Source organism: Eumetopias jubatus, unplaced genomic scaffold (genome assembly GCF_037043125.1).
Source record: "Eumetopias jubatus isolate StellerSeaLion01/CBP00866 unplaced genomic scaffold, mEumJub1_p1.0 scaffold_8, whole genome shotgun sequence".
NCBI lineage: Eukaryota > Metazoa > Chordata > Mammalia > Carnivora > Otariidae > Eumetopias > Eumetopias jubatus.
In genome coordinates this window covers 45,724,016-45,747,579 of record NW_028274814.1, presented here as the reverse complement: position 1 = coordinate 45,747,579, position 23,564 = coordinate 45,724,016, and the positions used below count along the sequence as shown (strand labels likewise).

Below are 23,564 nucleotides of genomic sequence, written 5' to 3'. Positions count from 1 at the left end.
GTGACAAGATGTAATCAGAAAGCTTTAAGCAGGGGAGTGACATGATCTTTTTGACTACTCTGGTTATTGGAGAATGGATTAAAAGAAACAAAGATGGAAAAAGGGATCTAACATCCCCAGAGTTAAGGAGAATATGGTTCAGTCACCAAGCTCTTTCAGGACATTCGGGTTTCATTGTCATTCCTAACATAAGAGTACCAGGGTGAGGATTATGTTTGCCGATACGGAAGGCTTCATGGAGCTCATGCCTGTGCTAAAAAGAAATAAAAAGTAGTCGCTTTTGGCTTTCAGCTCGGGGAAGCAAATGTGCAACTTCCTTCGGTTGTCCCGAATCCGGGTTCATCCGACACCAGCCACCTCTGCCATGCCGCCTAGGTTTGACCCCAATGAGATCAAAGTCGTGTACCTGAGGTGCCCCCGTGGCGAAGTTGGTGCCACGTCTGCCCTGCCCCGAAGATCGGCCGGCTGGGTCAGTCTCCAAAAAAGGTTGGTGATTATATCGCCACGGCAACCAGTGATTGGAAGGGTCTAAGGATTACAGTGAAACTGACCCCTCAGAACAGACAGGCCCAGATTGAAGTGGGACCTTCTCCCTCTGCCCTGATTATCAAAGCCCTCGAGGAACCACCAAGAGACAGAAAGCAGAAAAACATTAAGGACAGTGAAACTGTCACTTTTGATGAGATCGTCAGTATTGCCCGACAGACGCAACACCGATCTTTAGACAGAGAACTCTCTGGAACCATTAAAGAAATCCTGGGGACTGCCCAGTCTGTGGGCTGCAATGTTGATGGCCACCACCCTCATGACATCACAGATGACATCAACAGTGGTGCGGTGGAATGCCCAGCTAAGTCAACTACAAAGGAAAATGTTTCAATAAAGGATCATTTGATAACCAAAAAATAAAATTAAAAAAGTAGCCATTCAAATAGCTTTAGTAAGGATGGGGAAATGTAGGGGAGGGAACATCAGAAGTCCATAAATGTAAAGTCCATAAATGAAGGCATGAAGGTGTTAAAGAGTGATGAAGTGGGTGTGGGTGTTTTCTTGTCTAAACGGGAGCTAAGAAATGATAACCTAAACAGGTAACAGGGACCTTGTCCTGGGGTGGGCTGGGTGTGTGAGATCGGTAGGGGGCTTAAGTTTTATTTTCTGTAGTTGACTGGAAGCTACTGAAGGATCTTAAGTAGGATGGTGACAGAAGTGTATGATGGGGGCACCTGGCTGGCTCAGTTGGAGGGACGTGCAGCTCTTGATCTTGGGGTTGTAGGTTCCAGCCCTACATCGGGTGTAGAGATTACTCAAAAATAAAATCTTAAATACATGTAATATGGATATCCTGACATCAGCATAGGATGAATTTCAGAGAGCAAAGACCAGAGGGGTAAGGAAGTGAGAGAAAAGAATTCTCACTGGGGAAAGAAAGCAACACACTAAGGCTGTTCATCTCATCTGCATCATGAACAAGTACCACTATTTTCGTACGTATTAGACTTTTAGGAAGCTTACTCCAGGTAACAGGTACTGAGTGGCCAAACCGGGAGTTAAAGCTGATTTTGTTGTTACAGGAAGGACAAAAAAAAAAACAAAAACAAAACAAAGCAACCCAAATCAGGAAGCTCATGATGTCATGTACATTCAGAATTTTTATTTCAAAACATAGAACCACAGTAACATTAATAATAGAAAACCCATTTGGAAATATTCACAATTTGGTCTCTGAGAAAGGGGGAAAAGTTCCCCACAGCATTACTGCCAACCCACTGGTTTTGAGGAGCCGGAAGTAGAGGTGCAGTTAAAGTCATCTGTTGAACCAAGCCCCATTCCATATAAGCTGTTTATTTCCCCAAAATGCTCAATGACCAGGGGCAACAGTGAGAACTGGTGACTAAAATACTGTCATAGGCAAGGGTTTGGCTAAAGGGTCTGAAGCATGTAAGCACCAAGGAGAGAAAGGGTGGTCAAGCAACATATGAAAGAAGGAAGACAGAGTAGGTGTCATGGGGCCCAATCTCCATTTATCAAAATACTGGGAAACTAGATGATTGTACTGGTGTCCATGACCTGGGCCAAGTGTACATCCCTCCACCTCATCCGGCTCTCTAAAATGCTCCCGAGTTAGAAGTCTTCAGTTTGTTTCTTACCCCTTAAAAGAAAGGCTCCTTCTCCCCTATGACTCCCCTCCAGGAGGCCACATGTTCTGATCTCACATTCTCCTTCCATACTGCCATTGTCTGGGTCTAGGGGGAGGCAGAGTCCTCCACCCTCAATCTGAAGATTTAAGGAGTTCTCCCCCCAGTTGTCCAACAAGGAAAGGTAGCCAGATGCGACTGAACTCTGAAGTCTGGAATCAAACCGTAGATGCAAATTCCACCCAGCAGAGGCAGTGTTCTTTATATAGAGAGAGATGAGTTTGAACACATTCTATTCAAAAGGGGGCTGTAGGTACATAAAGGACACAAGTTACCAGTCATCTACTTCCAAGAGAGCAAAAGTGACAGTGCACATACATTCATACTCTCTCAAGTGTGGGCTACACTGCACATTTACTCGTATTATCCCAAATGTATGGTCCCCTAAGGGCGCCTGACGTCATACTATGCAAATATGGCAATAGAAAAAGCATGCGATGACCCTTAGCGACAACATATTTCAACTAGATAATAATCGTTCAGGAAAAATCCTCTCCCAGAGCTGAGGTTACAAATTCAAAGTTAGTTGATGAACATTCTCCTCTGAATTCTTTTAAAGCTATGGCTTAAAACAAAATATCAACCACTAAAATCTCCTAAAGAACAAAATGGAGAAATACAGAACCTCTACCAAGAACCACTATTTTGGGTTCCTCATTTGGAAGGTTCTCCCACCAGGCGGGTATTAGGAATACTTTAACCCGCACCCCCCACAGTGAGTCCACTATAAGGGGAAGAAGTTGTTTTGTCCAGTGAGGGGAGAAAGGATATCTAGAAATAACCTTCCCTTCTCTGGACTCCAACCAAAACTAGAACCCATCCACCACCATTAGCTATAATGCCCATGTTAATAACCCTAGATTTCAAGTAACACTACGTATTATTTTAAACAAAGAAAAAATTTCTAAAGGTAACCAGTAGGTTCTTAAAACAGGCACATCACTTTTCTCAGAAATTAAACTTGAGAGTTTCCACCTGAAGGTTAAGAGGCAATGTGCAAACTTCACACACCCCATCATGTACCCTCTGAGAACACGTTATACTGCTCCCTGAATCTTCCCCTTATTGCACCTCGACCGCTCCAGTATCAAATCTTCTACTCTAGAACCTCTCTTCAAGCGCCTCCCTCTATCCTCAATTTTCTTGTTTTATTTGGTAAAATTATTTTACACTTAAAAAAATAAATATTTATGCAATAAAACCAGAAGATAAAATAAATAAAACTCAAGTTAATTTGCTCTGCAGAGCTGTATGGAAGCGAGGGAGGTGCTCTTATGTAATCCCTCTCTGCCCTCCACACTCATAGATCTGCTTCCTGGGAAGTCGGGGGTCGGGGAAACTGCACCTCACTCTTACTCCCCTCCCCTATTGGCCCTGGTGAGGCCCTATTAGAACCCAAGGGAGGAAGAGACGACAATGCTGTCAGATGGCAAGTGGCCAATGCCTCCTGAAATGAGGGTAGGTTTGCTTGGTCTCTCCTAAACAGAAGAGAATGTCCAAGAAATGAAATGTTTTGAAAGCCATTAATGATACAACTAACTCCTGCACTGGGTTCCTCTGTGGGATGAGGAAGGAATCAAGTAGCAGCATTCAGAAACAGTCCTGGGTTACAAGCTGATGAGGTCTCTCCCTCATCTGGGGAGAGGTTGCTTTTCCATGTTGGGAGGGAGGCGGGAAGGAGGCATGGCTTAGACGGTGGGGTTTACTTCATGGGCTGGATCCTGTTCATCTCCACGGTGGGGACATTCCCAGCTCTGTTAGCCTCCCGAGCCTGCCCCTCGAAGGCTCGTGTGATTTCCTCAAAAGTCCGGCCACGAGTCTCAGGGACTTTGAAGAAGGTCAAGACCAAGAAGACAATGAGGAAGCCAGTGAAGATGATAAAAACATAGGCTCCTAAATAGAACTAGTGAAAAGATAAAGAAAAAGGAGTGTCAGTGTAAATTCTGGTCATTGCCAAACCCCTTCCCTTCCCATCCATTTCTAGTAGGCTTCGGGACACAACCCTTCCACATTTAACAACAACATGTAGTCTTCCTCGGTATTTTTTTAAAAAAGATTTCGTTTATTTATTTGACAGAGAGAGACACAGTGAGAGAGGGAACACAAGCAGGGGGAGCGGGAGAGGGAGTGGCAGGCTTCCCTCTGGGCAGGAATCCTGAGGCGGGGCTCGATCCCAGGACCCTGGGATCATGACCTGAGCCAAGGGCAGACACCTAAAGACTGAACCACCCAGGCGCCCCTTCCTTGGATGTTTAGGAAGCCATTGCTCACTTACTGTATTTCCCTGCAATTCTGCATCATTCCTTTTCTTATTCCTTAAAGATCCCTGCTTCCAAATACCTATTGAGTATTTTAGGACTTTTTTTTTCCTTTATTTATTTGTCAGAGATAGAGCACAAGCAGGGGGAGAAACAGGCTCCCCGCTGAACAAGGAACCACATGTGGGGCGCGATCCCAGGACCTCGGGATCAAGACCTGAGCTGAAGGCAGACGCTTAACCGACTGAGCCACCCAGGCGCCCCTAGGACTTTTGATGATTATTTTTAAAATCCAGGTTTCTGAAAGACCCACAGAAATAGGAAATGCATTCTAGAAGTCCACTGCAAGTGCCTTTATTTAAGGAACCAGCTCCAGGTCATTTTATATAATAGGACCTACCTCACTCATTCATTAACATCCTATGATTATTAGTGAGCCTTTAAGGTCATGAAGTCACTAATGCCAGCTCATTCAAATTGAGGATTTTACGTGTCGGTCTGGAATCCTTTGGCATTCATCACGAACATTGTATCTAGGCAGAACTATGCCTGTAATTACCTCAGACCGGTGCTCTTTTTTTTTTTTTTAAAGCTTTTATTTATTTATTTGAGAGAGAGAGAATGAGAGATAGAGAGAACGAGAGGGAAGAGGTCAGAGGGAGAAGCTGACTCCCCGCTGAGCAGGGAGCCCGATGTGGGATTCGATCCCGGGACTCCAGGATCATGATCTGAGCCGAAGGCAGTCGCTTAACCAACTGAGCCACCCAGGCACCCAGACCAGTGGTCTTTTAAAAGTTCCCAGTTTTGGGGTACCCGGCTGCCTCAGTCAGTAGAACATGCGACCTCTCATCTCCTCCAGGTCTTGAGTTTGAGCCCCATGTTGGGGGTAGAGTTAACGTTAAAAAAATAAAAGTTCCCAGTTTCGCCCTCCTGCTTAAATCTTTTTTTTTTGCTACCATTCCTTCTTTTTCTATATGCCACTGAAAATAAAAAAAAAATCTGGTTTAAAACACTAGATATCTGGGGGGGCGCCTGGGTGCTGCAGTTGCTTGAGCGTCTGCCTTCGGGTTGGGTCATGATTCTGGGGTCCTGGGATCGAGCCCCGCATCCAGCTCTCTGCTCAACGGGGAGCCTGCTTCTCCCTCTCCTGCCTGCTACTCTGCCTACTTGTGGTTGCACTCACTCGGTCTCTGTCTTTCTGCCAAATAAATAAATAAAATCTTTAAAAAAAAAAAACCACTTGATATCTGGGGCGCCTGGGGCGCTGTTGGTTGAGCGTCCGACTCTTGGTTTCGGCTCAGGAGATCAAGCCGTGGGTCAAGTTCCGTGCTTAGCGCAGTGTCTGCTTGAGATTCTCTCTCTCCCTCTCTCTCTGCTCCTCCCCCTGTCACATTCAATCTCTCTCTCTAAAATAAGTAAAATCTTTAAAAAAAAAAACCACAAAAACAAACTCCACTTGATATCTAACCCTCTGTGGTGTCAGTTACCAAATTTTAAACCTGTCGGCTTAAGTGAGCTGCTTTTGAGATGGACTCGGTGAGTTGTGTTTGAATTTACTTACTGCAGCTGAAGGGAACAGGAGCCCGACCAGGAAGTTGGAGGTCCAGTTGGAACAACCAGCCACTGCCATCGCGGCCGGGCGGGGTCCTTGGCTGAAGAGTTCGGCCACGATAAACCAGGGAATGGGGCCTGGGCCAACTTCAAAGAAGGCCACAAAGACCAGGGTAGCCCCGATGCAAACAAAGCTCATCCAATTATACTCATCCTAAATGAGGAGGAACAAAGGAAAGCTAGTAGTCAAGACAGCTTGACCTGGATAGATCTAGCCTCCCAGCGATGAGGACTGACTGATAACGGAAGCTCCCTCTGTCTGGGGTACAATGGAGTTCTTTGACTTAAGAGTCAAAAGGCCTGGGTTTTTGAATCGTAGCCTTGTGCTCACACCATGTGTCATTTTGCACCAAGATCATTTCATCACCTGTAAAATGGGAATAATTCCCTCAAGAATACTTGAAGAATTACATAAGGTATTTTACAAGCTCTATGTTATACAGATGTTAAGAATTACAGCAGTTTAGTTACCGATCTCTGAGGATTCATTTTTCTTAAATCTCTGGGCATGGGACTTTACGGGTCTCCCACTCACCTCTCCCACCCACGTCAGAGTCACCTGTGACCTATTCTCCCTCCTTCCCCTCCGTTTCCTTCACTCAAAGAGCACGCACCTTTAGTAACAATGAGATGGTCATAAAGATGGAACAAACAGCCATCCCTCCAAGGCCAGTCATATGGAGAGTCCTCCTCCCTGCCCTTTCCACCAGAAACAGCTAAAAGAAGAATAATATAACATAAAATTTCTGCTTTCCCTTTCCTGAAAACTGTATGAACTACCGGAATGTGCCGTACCAATGGCAGGATACTTGGTAGAGTCACACGTGCCCTTTTAGTTGAGTTTCAAGCATCCTACAAATCCCTTTTATACCTCTCTCTTTCCCACCCACTTCATATTTCCTTGAGAGAGTGAAGACTACTCATACCCATCATTCAATCGCTCTTCTTTCCCAAAGAAGAACGAAACAACCACAACTGTTTAAATGATGGTAGGGAGGGAGATGGAAGGACACAAACCCCATCTTTGAACATGTGTAGGAAGAACGCCCCTCCCCCTGCCCCCAAACTATCACAGCATCCAACTTACAGAGACAACAGTGAAGATGGTATTCACTACACCCGTGCCGATGGTGGCATAGATTGGCTCCTCAATACCTGCATCTCTGAAGATTCCAGTTGAATAATAGAACACCTAATAGGAAACAAAAGATGATGCAACTCTGAAACAGCAGCTGGGCACCGCAGTTAAAGAGAACCCTCGGAAAAATACACTCAAAGTCCCTCCCAGGAGGTTAAGGAGTCCTTTCTGTGTTTTTGGTTCAATCAGTGTCTTTTCTGCAAAGAAATCTTCTCTATCTTATCTCTATTCTCTTCTTAGTTCTCAATTCTACCTACTGTTTCCACTTCTTCTTCAATGTTTGTTCCTCCTGTTCATTGAAGTCTCCTCCTTACATCTATTCTATTAACTTAGATATAAAGATTAAGTTTTTTCGGTTTGTTGTAAAGTTCGGTGGTGGTTTTTTTGTTTTTTGGTTTTTTTGAAAGTAATCTCTACACCCAACATGGGGCCGGAACTCAAGACCCCAAGATCAAGAGTCACATGATCTTCCAACAAAGCCAGCCAGCAGCAAGTTCCTCAATTAAGCTTCCTCAATGGACAATTCCTCTAACCTTAAAACAGTGATAGGCACACACCGATATCCTACTTCGACAGCGAAGCCAACTGAGGAGGAACCTCAGCCTGCTCATGTTATTAGAAACAGAACTTGGGCTGGAATCCCTAGCCCCAGGTCCTCTCCAAGTGTTCTAGGAAATGACAGCAGCTATCATCTTAATGTAATATGTACTATTAAGTAAGCTACTGTTTATACTATTTTTTATTATTTGCTGGTCAGCATGCTGAAATGTAGGGTTGCTAACAGCTACCACAGTCAAAGGGATGTCAAAATATTGAACTCAGACCTCAAGGTAATAAGGGAACAGGATCTAGATCATCTAGGTTCAGTTCTTCAGGGTGGGTCAAGAGTTTATTATTTCATCCAGAGTGTTTGCCTCTACAGCCATATTCATCAGACTTTTTGATCAATATATGCGTCGACTCTGGGTTACGTTCTCAAGAAACAACTCTTCAGATACCTATAACCTTGGATAGAAACGATGGATACTTCTGTTTTCTAAAATAAGACTAATAAGGCTGTGCTTTTTCTGGTTTAAAATTATTTTTGGGGTGCCTGGGCTGCTCATTTGGTTAAGCGTCTACCTTCGGCTCAGGTCATGATCCCGGGGTCCTGGTATAGAGCCCCACATTGGGCTCCCTGCGCAATGAGGAGTCTGCTTCTCCCTCTCCTTCTGCCCCCACCCCCGCTCGTGTTCTGTCTCAAATGAATACATGAGATTTTTTATTTTTCAATAATCCCTATACCCAATGTGGGGATCAAACTCACAACCCCAAGATCAAGAGTTGCATGCTCTATTGAATAAGCCAGCTAGGCACCCCACAGTGATTCTTAAAATGACAAAATTGGAAACTGGGATCCATCAAAATCATCTCAGAGGTTTTTTTAAAACTATTTTTCCTCCCAATTTCTGATATCACAGCCTCTAACCCTTTATGAAAAGCACTGCTTTTTCTTTCTTTTTTTTTTTTAAAGATTTTATTTATTTATTTGAGAGAGAGAGAATGAGAGACAGAGAGCACGAGAGGGAAGAGGGTCAGAGGGAGAAGCAGACTCCCCGCTGAGCAAGGAGCCCGATGCGGAACTCGATCCCGGGACTCCAGGATCATGACCTGAGCTGAAGGCAGTCGCTTAACCAACTGAGCCACCCAGGCGCCCCAAAGCACTGTTTTTTCAAATACAAATAACCTTCTTGTGTGTTAGGGAGAAATGACCAAGGACCAACTTACTATTTTGAGCATCAAGTGTGTTTGGCAAATGCTTTTCTACAGAATGACCTAATCATATTGATCAAGACTGATGATGGAATAATATTATGCAGCCATCAAAAGGAATGAGATCTTGCCATTTGCAACAGCGTGGATGGAACTGGAGGGTGTTATGCTGAGTGAAATAAGTCAATCAGAGAAAGACATGTATCAGATGACGTCACTGATATGAGGAATTCTTAATCTCAGGAAACAAACTGAGGGTTGCTGGAGTGGTGGGGGTTAGGAGGGATGGGGTGGCTGGGTGACAGACATTGGGGAGGGTATGTGCTATGGTGAGCGCTGTGAATTGTGCAAGACTGTTGAATCACAGATCTGTACCTCTGAAACAAATGATGCAATATATGTTAAGAAAAAAAAAAAGAAGATAGCAGGAGGGAAGAATGAAGGGGGGGAAATCGGAGGGGGAGATGAACCATTAGAGACGATGGACTCTGAGAAACAAACTGAGGGTTCTAGAGGGGAGGGGGGTGGACGGATGGGTTAGCCTGGTGATGGGTATTAAAGAGGGCACGTTCTGCGTGGAGCACTGGGTGTTATGCACAAACAATGAATCATGGAACACTACATCCAAAACTAATGATGTGATGTATGGTGATTAACATAACAATAAAAAATTAAAAAAAAAAAGACTGATGAGAAACCCTCTGGGCATGAATCGGAACAAGAGTATGCTTCATATCCAAAAATTTTATCTGCAAATGGACAGAAGGTATAGGAATATCCTCTCTTACCACCACTAGGATCCAAAAGCTGGAAGGTAATATCTGCAGAGAATTCAAGCTACCTGCCAAATGTCACCTTCCATTTTGCTCCCCACTTTCACCTATCAGAGTCCCTATTCTGGTTGTAACAACACAGACAGACTAGGAAGGCCCGCTCTATCTGAGGTTCCCAGTGTATCGTCAGACCTCTTGAATTCATTGCCTGTTTATTCCCCAGGGCTTTATAATGATAGTTTTTAGACTGTGAAGTCCTGGAAAAAAGCCACAGCATGTAAACTCTTGGATCTACTTTAGTTGTATGGCCTGCCTTATCACTGATGACATCAGAAAAGACTGATCAGATTTGTAAAAGACAACTGGAAATAAAAAATGAGTGGTCAGAAGGAGGAATAATGAAAAGCAGATAAATGTGTCGTGTCCTACATACTGAAAAAAGTTTGAAAGAGGACAATGTTGACCATAAGGTCCAAGACAAAAGTGATGAATTTTTCGTTTTATCATTTATTTTCTTATTTTCCCACATGGAAAACATGTACTGCAGATAGAATTTTAAAGAAATAAAAACAGGGGTACCCGTCTGGCTCAGTAGGAAGAGCATGCGACTCTTGATCTCGGGGTTGTGAGTCCGAGCCCCAGGTTGCGTGTAGAGATTATGTAAATAAACTTAAAATACGAAACCAAGTCAAAACCTGGATAATCAGTATTTCTGGAGTGGCTGCTGCGGGGCGAGCATCGTGGGGACTCTGCAGGTGTAAGGAGGTGAGCAGGCCCCTCGGGCAGGTGTGTGAACTGTGTGCGGGACCCCCTGGGACACAGAGTAGCTACTCACAGCATTGATTCCAGACAGCTGCTGGGACAGCTGGAGCATGATGGAAATCATAATGGGCTGCTGGTATCTGCGTGACCTGAAGAGCTCCAGCACCGTGGCTTGCTTCTCTTGTGCCATCCTGGTGCTCTCATCTTTCATCTCCTGGATGTCCTGAGTCACGTCCTGGGTGCCCCACAATCGCTGGAGGACTGGTCAAACAGACAGACAAACAAAGGAGAAAGATAAGGTGCTGTCCTAACTTCATTTTCCCTATAACACAGCTGGGAAGAAGCCACACTTAGATGAGCCCCGGATATGGCTCATCCATTAGCATCTGTGCCTTAACCTGCTTCTCACTCCACTCTTTAGGGCTGGAAAGTTTCTCACTGCAGAGCAATCAGGAAAGTCTCCAGCTTGGATCCAGAGGGGTAGGAAAGGAGCAGACAAAACCAGATCTAATGCCCTCATCCTGAAACAAACCACAACCCCCAAATTCCTACAGCGAAGGTGTGAAGGATACTCACTGTCCCTAGCACTCTCCTCTTCCTTTCTGTTGATGAGCAAAAATCTAGGACTCTCGGGGCAAAACGGAAGGGCTGCGCTTTGCAGGACAGCTGGAATGATGGTGAAGCCCAAAAGCAGGGGCCAAAGCTCTTCAGTCCCCATGATGACTTTCAGACCAAAGATCTAGAAACCAGATAAAGACGATACTTTATAAAGCTCATACTTTATATAAGCCACAAGTCACTTTAAAAAAACTGGGGGGCTCAGTCGGTTATGCATCTGCCGTTGGCTCAGGTCAGGATCCCAGGGTCCTGGGATCCAGTCTGCACTGGGCTCTCTGCTCAGCAGGGCGTCTGCTTCTCCCTCCGCCCCTAGCCCTCCTCCCCTTACGCGTGCTCTCTGTCTCTCTCAAAAATAAAGCAGAAAAAATTTTCAGAAAATCATCCCTTCTTTTACCACAGGAAAAGATAAATTCTGTTTCTTCTCCTTTCTCTACCCTGCCTGCTTCTTTAGCCACCTGTGAGCTATAGTAATAATACCTGAAACTGACATATACTTGAATATAGGTCAGATGTTCCTGCCCAGAAACTGACACGCATTCAGTATGAGGTCTAGAGTACCTGAGCCACCAGGATCCCGATGACGATGCCCAGCTGGTTGAGAGTGCCAAAGGCCCCCCGGAGGCCAGTGGGAGAGACCTCGCCGATGTACATGGGCACAAAACCTGTGCAGAGGCCGCAGAAGAGGCCAATAACCAAGCGGCCCAGGATCAGCATTTCAACCGACCGGGCTATTTTGCAGAACCCCATAAGGCAGCCACCAGCGACAGCCAAGAGGTTGACAATGAGCATTGAATTGCGCCTGAAAAGGTTAAAAAACAAGAGAAGTTAGCAACATAGGCCAGGCCGAAACTTCTCTCTTTCCTGATCTCTCTACCCTTCTCCAGGCTCATGTTATCTGCTCTTCCGGTTTGAAGTTCTCCTCTTTCTGTTATCAGAACATTTCCAGTTGGGCTAAGATCAATGGTTCTTACACCTCTGTAGGCATAAAACTCACCTAGAGAACTTGTTTAAGATTCTTTTAATTCCCAGCGGTAGCCAGGGTGGTAGCAAGCACAAAGGCCAGTAGTTCTCAAAGTTGTCCACAAACTAAGAGCATCAGCTAGAAATGGGCAAGAAATTAAAACTGTCCCACCCCACCCCAATTTAGTAAGTCATTAGGTTTGACTCTGGGACGGAGCAATCTGTTCCCAAAAGCCGTCCTGGTGATCTGATTCTAGCTAAGGTCCGAGAACCACTGCCCTGGGCAATTCTCATACAGCTGGTCCACGAACACACTCAAGAGAAATTTCTGGACCCGTGCTGAAATTTTGATGCTTCTTACTGCATTTTGTTGCAATATAGTTGCTTAGATGGCACCAACATACTAATGAGAACAGATTTCAGACAAAGGTTTTCTCTGCGCAGAAAGTTAGACAGCTTCAGCTCCCCGGCTCTTGGCTACCCTGTGGTGACGGCCACTTACAATAAGTATTGATAGCCAGTAGAAAATAATAAATTACTGAATCTATGTGTTAAACGTGGGAGGCAAAGCCACGGAAACAACTAGAGGAAGACGGAAGAGATTAACAGTGAAAAATCACTGCAGATGTTTGGAAGATACTTCTGGGACTCTGCCCTTGGGTGGCCTGCTGGAATTACCCGGGGAGTTCTGAAACGCTGGTACTTTTTTTTTTTTAATTATGTTATGTTAATCACCATAATTACATCATTAGTTTTTGATGCAGTGTTGCATGATTCATTATTTGCGTATAACACCCAGTGCTCCATGCAGAACGTGCCTTCTTTAATACCCATCACCAGGCTAACCCATCCCCCCACCCCCCCTCTCCTCTAGAACCCTCAGTATGTTTTTCAGAGTCCATCGTCTCTCATGGTCCATCTCCTCCTCCGATTTCCCCCCCTTCATTCTTCCCCTCCTTTTATTTCCTCTTTTTTAACATAGAGTGTATTAATTGTGAAACGCTGGTACTTTTAAAAGCTCCCTGGGAGATCCTAAACGTGCAGCCAAAGGAGAGAACCTGCTGTTAAGAGAAAAATTTCATCCCTCATGCTCACTTTTACCTTTCTCTGCATTCCTTTCCTGGTTTCCCTACTTCCTCTATCAGGTTCTTTTGCTAATAAAATAAAGATAGGAAGAAAGTCACTGAAGTATGGGAGGGCCACATTAAAATGTCAATGACTTTAGAAGACACAAGGTGCCTCAAAAATGCAAACACAATCGGGCGCCTGGGTGCCTCAGTTGGTTAAGCGACTGCCTTAGGCTCAGGTCATGATCCTGGAGTCCCGGGATCGAGTCCCGCATCGGGCTCCCTGCTCAGCAGGGAGTCAGCTTCTCCCTCTGGCCCTCTTCACTCTCGTGCTCTCTGTCTCTCATTCTCTCTCTCTCTCTCTCAAATAAATAAATAAAATCTTTAAAAAAAAATGCAAACAGAACAAACACCAAACATCATCAAATAAAATGGGTTGCTTTTAAAGTTTTTTAGACGGTGAATTCTATTTGTGTTTCCTGAACGTCTAAATTAGCAAATGAAATGGTTTCTTCACCAGTCATTACTGAAAGTATTCTGCTAAGACATTTTATTAAGTCAGCAAGAATGAAAAGTTTCAATTTTCTTTTGGGGGGGGAAAATGTCAGTTATTTGGCCATTATCCATATTTGCCACAGGGCAAGGATTATAAAATGTTTCCTCCCAATCCTGGCTTGTAAACACAAGCATGAAATCCCAAATTTTTCAAGAAAAGCAAACAACCTATGACCTTGTAAATCAAGTAGGCTTCTGGGAAATTCCATAGTGCACTTTATTGCAGAGAGAACTGAATTAGCTTCAGCTGCACTCAAAGGTAATCTCTTGATGGGCAGCCGAGCTCCAAGCAGCCCTGTTCAGTACCAGTTGGCCCAAATTTGCCTCCATGGGAATTTGGGATGCTCTCATTCAAATGCATCATCACCTCTCCATCCTAATTCTCAATACTTGTTCTCAATGCAACCAGCATAGCCCCCCTCCTTGCCCAGTTTCTGGTCGATACCTGCCAAAGCGGTTGACAAAGAGTCCAACGGAGAAGGAGCCAATCATACCACCAACGGAGAAGATGGCCACAGACAAGGACCAGAGGGAAGTGAGTAACACCTCAGTGGGACGGTCGCTCAACGTCTCCTCCAGGGTGTAATTGAGAAAGTCCTTTATGATCTGCCAATTAAAATGACTGGTGGGCAGACTGTTACAGCTGAATGAGAAGGGGCAAATATCGGGGATCTTCCCCTCCCTAAGAAAACAGCATTACAATGACTGGTAGAGAATCAAGTAAATGAACGGGTGGGGATGGAAGAGATAGAGAACCTCTGGAGGTTCGTGGTAGCTCTGAAAAGAACAATTTTGATTTGTCCTGAAAATCCCAGTAGGTGGTTAGCACTGATGTTCAGTGACTACCCCAGTCCTCCCCTAAGACCCTCCCACCCTCCTTGTAACTAACCCCTGAGGCATAATAAAGGAAGTGTATCAGGATAGCGTGAGGGGAAGCATGGATACAGTCCAGTCAAGGGTATGGGGAGCAAGTGAGCTTTTTGCTTTAATGATTCACTTGGACTTCCCCACCAATGTTATTCTGCCTCCTCAGCCTTCACCAAGCGAGATACCAAGTTTGTCTGAAATTCTTCGTTCTCGAAACCCTACCTAATTTACCTATTCCAAATTCTAACTCTGGTCACCTGGCACTCACCATCTCAGGAGCATTGATGACTCCGGTGTTGTAGCCAAACTGGAAAGAGCCTATTGTAGCAATGGAGATGGCAAAGATCAGAGGCGCTGTGACCTGGGGTTGGGGGGGAGAAGGGAAGAAACAGTCCTTAAAGCTCTCGGCTGATGATTGTCTCTTATTAATTAAGGAGAGATATTAGGAGCACTCGGCCTATGAGTGGTATGAAAAGAACAAAAACTTAACGAAATTTAGGTAACGAATGGGGGAACACAAAGAGCAGGTTATACTAAAGAACTTCTCCGGAGATATACAGACAACCACGTAAACTTGGGAAAAGCGGCAAGAAAATTTGGGAAGAAAGTTAAGAGGAACTGGGTTAACTCGTTTCAAACTATTAAAAAAAGTTGCCCCATGTAAAAGCAAGCTTAGAACTGCAGGGAGCCTTGGGATTCCTAAAAATGGATTCTTTTGGAAACAGCTAGATCCAGTGCTGTCTCCTCCTGTACCCCAGATCCCACTGAAGCCCAGAGTGGTCGTGGTGGTCTCTGCACCACTGGGCTGTTGTAGCGCTCTGGATAATGTAATCTACAAAATCTACCCAGGGTATCCTGGTCCCATTTGAAATTCTTCCTGTTTACTTCGTTTTGTACCACTACCCTCACCCACCAGGGGGAGAGCACAAGGTCACACCCAACCTAACAGACCGGAGATGTGGTGGGGAGAAGGGAGTCATCTCTCACCCTGCTGGGAGTAATTCAAGTGTGTGTTTATCTTAGATTTCCAGCTCAAGGTAAGCTCAATTTTTAGGGCTGAGGACATCCTTCCTTACCTTAAACTCCCTCCCCCTTTTAGGTTAGACGGACTGGCCAGCCAGAAGTTTCAGTTCTCCATGTTGACCTCCCACCCCAGACAACTTGGCCTTAAGTACCCGAGTGGCCCCCGCCTGCACACAGCTCTTTCTGTTTAATCCCTTTCTCATCAGTAATGACCTCTTCCTTCTGCCTCGCCTCATCCTTTACTATTCTTGAGGGCCTTTTTCTCCTCCCTGTTTTTTCATCCCTTCTCTTACCTTCCTTCATTTTCAAGTAAGTTGACCTTGGTGACAAATGACTTTCTCCCAGCAAAAATAATGCATATGTAAATTAAAGCAATTAAAACAAAGTAAATGAATTAAAACGGGATGCAATTTATAATTAACCTCCTCAGTCACACTAGTCACATTTTAGGTATATCTCTCTCCTTTGTCCAAGCCGAACTAAAGCAATTGTCAGTGTTCAAACACTGTGCTCAAACAGCCCTATGTACCTCTGCATCTGTACCCTTAATTATATCCTTTATAATAAACTCAGAAATGTGAGTAGTGTTTCTTTGAGTTCTGTCAGCTGCTCTAGCAAATTAATCAAACCCCAGGACGGGGTTGTTGGAACCTCTAATCTCCAGTGGTTGATAACCTGGGCTTGCCACTGGCCGCTGAAGTGGAGGGAGAGGGAGGCAGTCTTGTGGGGCTGGGCCCTTAACCTGAGACACCTGACGCTACCTCAGGGTAGATAGAATTGAGTTGAATTGGGAGGGTATTCGGTTATCACCAGCTGAGAATTGAGGAATTGCTTGGTGGTGTGAAAAAACACACACTGAAGGCTGCCATAACAATACACCACAGAGTGGATGGCTTAAACAACAGAAATTTATTTTCTTAACAATGCTGGAGTCTGGGCATCCAAGATCAAGGTGTTGGCAGGTTTGGTTTCTCCTAAGGATTTTCTCCTTGACTTAGAGATGGTCTTTTTCTCTGTGTGCCTGCATCCCTGGTGTCTCTTGAATAAGGACACCAGTAGGATTGGACTAGGGCCCACCTAAAGGCCTCATTGTAACTTCATCACTTCTTTAAAGGCCCTGTCTCCTAATACAATCACATTCTGAGGAACTGGGCATTAAGCCTCCCATAGGAATTTTGGGGGAACACAAGTCAGCCCATAATACCATGTTACAAAAGACGCACTCTTTTGTACTCTTTCATCTTGAATATCCTTCCCAACGGACTAACTCCTAGTCATACATACAATAACCAGTATCTCTTAGCCTATGTATATTACAAAAACAAGAATGCTTTCTCTGGAGAAGACACCAAGGATGTGACTGGAAAATCATTTGATAAAGAGATCATGAACACAACTCATGGCTTTCATCAGACATCTTAGCGGAATCTGGGGATGGAGATGGCGTTATGCCAGCTGACACACGGCCAGCTTGGACTAAGGGCACAGAGAGAAGCCAAAATGAAGGAAGGCTAACTCCGCTAGGATTCTACAGGATGGGACCATAGAGCTATCAACATTTCCTATCTTTCAATAAAAGGTAAGAATGTCACTGAAGCTGATTCCGAGATCAGCAGAGTTGCTACTCCCACCACAGGCCCAGAGCCCAAGGGCCCTCAAGGAGGCCATCTCCTCCTCCATTTCAGTGGGCCGGGCTGGCCCCCACAACTGAAGGGACAACCCTGTCACCTCAGTGGGGCTCGAGGGCAGAGCAGTGAGCCACTGAGGGTTATCTTGAGACTTCAGTCTAATGAAACATGGATTTCTTGGATTTGACACCAAAAGTACAGGCAACAAAAGCAAAAATAGACAAATGAGACTACATTAACCTTACAAACTTTTGTTCTTCAAAGGATACAATCAACAAGGTGAAAAGGCCACCTATGAAATGGAAGAAAATCTTGCAAATCATGTATCTGATGAGGGGTTAATACCCGGGGTTTATAAAGAGCTCAACAACAAAATAACTCAAATAACCTGATTAAAAACGGGCAAAAGATTTGAACAGACATTTCTCCAAATATGATACACAAATGGACAACAGCATATGAGCATATGAAAAGACACTCAACATCAGTGATCACTAAGAAATTCAAATCAAGGGGAGCCTGGGTGGCTCAGTCGTTAAGCGTCTGCTTTCGGCTCAGGTCATGATCCCAGGGTCCTGGGATCGAGCCCCGCATCGGGTTCCCTGCTCGGCAGGAAGCCTGCTTCTCCCTCTCCCACTCCCCCTGCTTGTGTTTCCTCTCTCGCTGTGTCTCTCTCTGTCATATAAATAAATAAAATTAAAAAAAAAAAAGAAATTCAAATCAAAACTAAAATGAGGAATCTCTTCACACCCATTATAATGGCCACTACCAAAAACAACAGAAAATAAGAAGTGTTGGTGAGGATGTGGAGAAATTGATACTCTTGATACTGTTGGTGGGATTGTGAAGTGCAATCGCCATGGAGAACAGTAAGGTAGTTCCTCAAAAATTAAAAATAGAACTACCCTATGTCCAGCAATCTCCCTTCTAGGTATATATCCAAAAGAACTGAAAGCAAGGTCTTTTTTTTTTATTATTATTAAGGATTTTATTTATTCATTGGAGAGACAGAGAGAGAACAATGTGGGGGAGGGGCAGAGGGAGAAGCAGACGCCCCGAGGAGCAGGCAGCCCGATGCGGGACTCAATCCAGGACTCCAGGATCATGACCTGAGCCCAAGGCAGACGCTTAATGACTAAGCCACTCAGGTACCCTGAAAGCAAGGTCTTAAACAGAAATATATGCACACTCTTGTAGCACACCTCGTACTCTTCACAATAGCCAAAGGTGGATGCAATCCAGGGGGCCATAAAGAGATGAATAGATAAATATCCACGGGAATATTATTCAGGCTTAAAAAGGGAAGGAAATCCTGTGACATCTTACAACATGGATTGACCTTCAAGCCATCATGCTAAGTGAAGTAAGCTCATCATAAAGAGATAAATACTATATGATTCCACTTACAGGAGGTATCTAAAGTAGCCTCATTCATAGAAACAGACACTAGATTAGTAACCTGGAGCTGGAGGGAAGGAGAAAAGGGGAGTAGCACTTTAATGGGTGTAAAGCTTCAGTTTTGCAAGATGAAAAAATTCTGGATATTTGTTTCATAACAATATGAATATACCTAACACGACTGAACTGTACATTTACAAATAGTTACGACGGGGCGCCTGGGTGGCTCAGTCGTTAAGCGACTGCCTTCAGCTCAGGTCATGATCCCGGGGTCCCGGCACCCAGTCCCGCACCGGGCTCCCTGCTCAGCGGGGAGTCTGCTTCTCCCTCTCCTGCTCCCCCTGCTTGTGCTCTCTCTCTCTGTCAAATAAATAAATAAAATCTTAAAAGAAAAAAAGAAAAAGAAAAATAGTAACAGCAGAGATCACCGATCACAGATCACCATAACAAATGTACCATCCATGAATAAGTTTGAAATACTGTGACAATTACCGAAATGAGACATAGAGACACCAAATGAGCGAATGGTTGCCAATAGACTTGACTAACCCAGGATTGCTACAATTTGTAGAAAGAACAATGCAGTATCTGTGAAGAGCAATGAAGGGAAGATCAAGAAAATAAAGTATGCCTGCCGTTGGAGTCATATAGAGTATGCAGCCTTTTCAGATTGGCTACTTTTACTTAGTAATATGCATTTAAATTTCCTCCATGTCTTTTCGTGGTCGATACATCATTTCTTTTTCTTTTCTTTTCTTTCCTTTTCAATAGCTCATTTCTTTCTTTCTTTTTTTTGTTAAGATTTTATTTATTTATTTCACAGAGAGACAGACACATACACAGTGAGAGAGGGAACACAAGCAGGGGGCCTGGGAGAGGGAGAAGCAGGCTTCCCGCTGAGCAAGGAGCCCGATGTGGGGCTCGATCCCAGGACCCTGGGATCATGACCCGAGCCAAAGGCAGACGGTTAACGACTGAGCCACCCGGGCACTGCAATAGCTCATTTCTTTTTAGCACTGTATAATATTCCACTGGACGAACCACATCTTGTTATCATTTACCTACTGAAGGACATCTTGGTTGCTTCCAAGTTTGGGCAATTGTGAATAAAGCCGCTATAAACATTCATGCACAGGTGTGTGGGTGGATGTCAACTTTCAGTTCATTTGGGTAAATAACAAGGAGTGTGACTGCTGGATCATAAACAAGTATTTTACATGCCAACTTCTAATCAATTGTTGATAGAGAACATAGACTTTTGTTTGCAAGAAGCACAGGGCTTTCTTTAAGTTCCTTAAGTTTACTCTGACGGTGCTCTAAGACCATAAATGTCCTTCGTTGTGTTTTTGTGGCTATTAGTCTGACACTATCACCAGGATACCCCTGTCTGGCTCATTTACAGGAAGACAGCTACGGACTACTGATAACTGAACTGACTCATATCCACCCTTTAAAAAAACCATAAGCAAGTGCCAATCTCTGGATGACGATATGGGCAGTGGCACTACCGTTCAATACAATGTTTCATATTTAGAGGTTTGCGTTCTTTTAGTAGAGCACTTCCCCAACTTTGGCGACCCTCCCGCCCAGAACAAGCCACCTCCTCAGAAAAAAAAACCCATCAAATACTCTAGGAAAAGGCTGCTGAAGCTCTAGGGTGGTGTTTATTAATATGGGGTTCTAAGATGGACTAGACAGGACACAGATACCCTGAGAGTGAATGCAAATGTTGTCTTTCATGTGCTCTTCTGCGGGGGCAGGGGGACCACAAGCTCTTGTCACTGTCTCAGAAAGGAGCACAGGACCCAGAAAACAGCCCAAGGGGCTGCCAAAGCTTGGGTGTGGTAGGAAGGGGGAGGAGAAAGAATCTGACCTCTCCGGGTCATCAGTGGAATTATAGTATGGAAACTGCAGGAGTGGTCGGCCTTCAAGTTAGTTCCCCACCCACTGTTAGCGAGGGTCTGAGCTCCAGGTGGCATCACAAAGAACCAGCCCTTTTGAAGCGAGGCTCTAATTCCCTCCCAGCAGGGGGGAGGTTAAGAGGCAGCATTCACAGAGCCATTTATTAGTAGGGGACTTTAGTGAGAAGTACAGCCAACTTCATCACAGGACAGAGTTGGAGGAGACTAAAATTCTTTTTTTTTAATTATTTATTTGACAGAGAGAGACACAGCGAGAGAGGGAACACAAGCAGGGGGAGTGGGAGACGGAGAAGCAGGCTTCCCGCCGAGCAGGGAGCTCGATGCGGGGTTCAATCCCAGGACCCTGGGACCATGACCCGAGCTGAAGGCAGACGCTTAACGAACTGAGCCACCCAGGCGCCCCGAGACTAAAATTCTTCACCCTAACTCATCCAGATGGCCACTGTGATATTTTAGCTTTTTACCTTTAGCAACTCGAAAAGGAAGAGATGTGAAGCAGCACAGGTAAAACTCTCTGGAGCTAAAGAGAACCGTGTTTTCTCCTTATTAAAACTGTCCATGTACTATGTGCACTCAACACATTTTATCCTGTGTCTATTATGTGCTATACAGTCTTCTAGCCACTGTACTTATAATCATTTTATGTCTCCTATACATGCTTCATTTACAAGTGCATTGTAATCTTTCTGTGTAGTGAAAAACCAGCTTCCCTAACTTACAGCTTTTTTTTTTTTTTTTTTTTTTTACAAATAGTCGAGGCCATTGGCCTTCTTTTCAGCCTCAAATTGAATCAGGAAGTCACTGGAATATTTGGATGAGGCGGGCCGAGAAACCCAAGAATCTCCTCTCCTCTGTGCTACCCCGTAGCTTAAGCCCCGCCTGCCTGCGTTTTTAGGAGGCTACGTCAGCGAGTGAGGACGTGCTTTGTAAACCGTCTGCCAAATCTCCAAAGTGACTAGTTCCATCACTCAGGCCGACCAAAGGTTCCTCTTCTGTACTCTTCTGCTTCTCCCCTCCTCACGCGTAATTTATTTTCATGCTGATGCTACCCAGGGACGCAGGCAATATCTGTATCTCCCTTACTGTCCTGTTTTTTCCTCCTTTTTGGTTGTCCTCTATTTGACGTGAATCTGCACAATCTCATGGGTGTGTAAAACCCTGAATTCTTCTTGAATGGGTGGATGCAGATTTACTGAACGAATCTGTACCTATTTAAAAAATGTGTGGAAGCAATGTTGACTTTGATAGTCTGTCCCTATAATACTGTAAGTTTTTATGTTCAAATGTGGGAGAGGTACTCTGACTAAAATCACAATCTAAAGTTCTTAAATATTAGGTTCCAGGGGGCTTTTTAACCCAATTTGATTCCAATTAAATGTAGATGGCTATTTTAAGATAATTGGAAATCAACAACTTTACACACATTTTTTACAAAATTAAAGGACAAGAGGTAGTCCATTCAATCTCATCCTCTTGACTTGTGGCCCTTTAAGGGCTTTGGGCCTTAACTTGCTATTCTCTGGCTTTCTCCCCCCTAATACTATGAATAAGCAACAACAGATAAACACACTGACAGCAAAAGACTGAAGAAGAAAGACAAATACCTGGAAAATCGACAATGGGATATGGGTCTGGATTAATTCATTTATTCATTCATACAGATCTACTATGTTGCCAGGCCCAGTTTTAGATATTGGGGATACTGTGGTGAAGGTGGTAGGAGAACTCCATTTTTTGCTTTCACGGAGCTCAAATTCAAGTGCAGTGGAGTGATGCACATATTTTTACTTTTTATGTCTATGCCTTAAAATATTTTTCTTTTTTTAATATTTTAGTCTTAAGTAATCTCTACACCCAACATAGGGCTCCAACCCATAACCCCAAGATCAAGGGTCACATGCTCCATCGACTGAGTCAGCCAGGCGTCCCTAAAAAATTATTTTAAAGCAAGCATAGCTAAGACCACAGATTCTGGACTCAGACATCCTGGGTTTGAGTCCTCGCTCTGCTTGCTACTTAACGCTGTGTGATCTTGGGAAAGTCTTTTAGTGTCACTGTGCTTCCATTTCCTTATACGTAATATGAAGGTAATAATAGAGTCTACTTCATAAGACTTGTTATGAGGATTAAATTAAATCAGTTAATATGTGTAAAGCACTTAGAACAGTTCCCAGTATTGTCATATAAGTGTCTGTCTAAAAAGAAAAAAGAAACAGACATATCTTCCTAATTTCACAGTTGAATATATATGCTCAGAGAAAATTACTGTAGGTCTTGGGTTAAAATCTAGATTCCTGGGGCACCTGGGTGGCTGAGTGGGTTAAGTGTCTGACTTCAGCTAGGGTTATGATCTCAGGGTGCTGGAATTGAGTCTCCACACTGAGCCCCAGCTCCCCACTCAGCAGGGAGTCTGCTTTTCCCCCTTCAGCTTCCAGCCAGCTGTGTTTGCACACACACTCTTTCTCACATAAACAAAATCTTTTTTTTTTAAAAGATTTTATTTATTTATTTGAGAGAGAAAGAATGAGAAATAGAGAGCACGAGAGGGAGGAGGGTCAGAGGGAGAAGCAGACTCCCTGGTGAGCAGGGAGCCCGATGTGGGACTCAATTCCGGGACTCCAGATTCATGACCTTGAGCCGAAGGCAGTCGCTTAACCAGCTGAGCCACCCAGACGCCCAACAATAAAATCTTTTTTAAAAAAAAGTCTAGGTTCTGGGCGCCTGGGTGGCTCAGTCATGAAGCATCCACCTTGGGCTCATGTCATGATCCCTGGGTCCTGGGATTGAATCCCACATTGGGGTTCCTTCTCAGTGGGGAGCCTTCTTCTCCCTCTCCCACTCCCCCTGCTTGTGTTCCCTCTCTCTCTGTGTCACTCTCTGTCAAATAAATAAAATCTTGGAAAATAAAAGTTGGATGCTTAACCAACTGCGCCACTGAGGCACCCTGTCATCACTTAAAAAAAAAAAAGTCTAGATTCTCATTCTTTTTAAGGACCTAAAGACGACTTCCAAAGATTCTCCAGTTGCATGTGAGAAA

General features: G+C 44.3%; 1 protein-coding gene across 1 annotated transcript; it reads right to left on the bottom strand.

The window, feature by feature from the left end:
- Nucleotides 1-3,788: 3,788 nt before the first annotated feature.
- LOC114204130 (solute carrier family 2, facilitated glucose transporter member 3-like) lies at nt 3,789-14,998 on the bottom strand (the record flags this gene model as incomplete). Its single annotated transcript, XM_088025698.1, has 9 exons — nt 3,789-4,098; nt 6,015-6,218; nt 6,679-6,780; nt 7,152-7,256; nt 10,563-10,750; nt 11,066-11,228; nt 11,666-11,906; nt 14,135-14,295; nt 14,825-14,998. Coding segments are annotated over 9 exons (1,539 nt in total), but the record flags the coding sequence as incomplete, so codon positions are not given.
- Nucleotides 14,999-23,564: the final 8,566 nt, after the last annotated feature.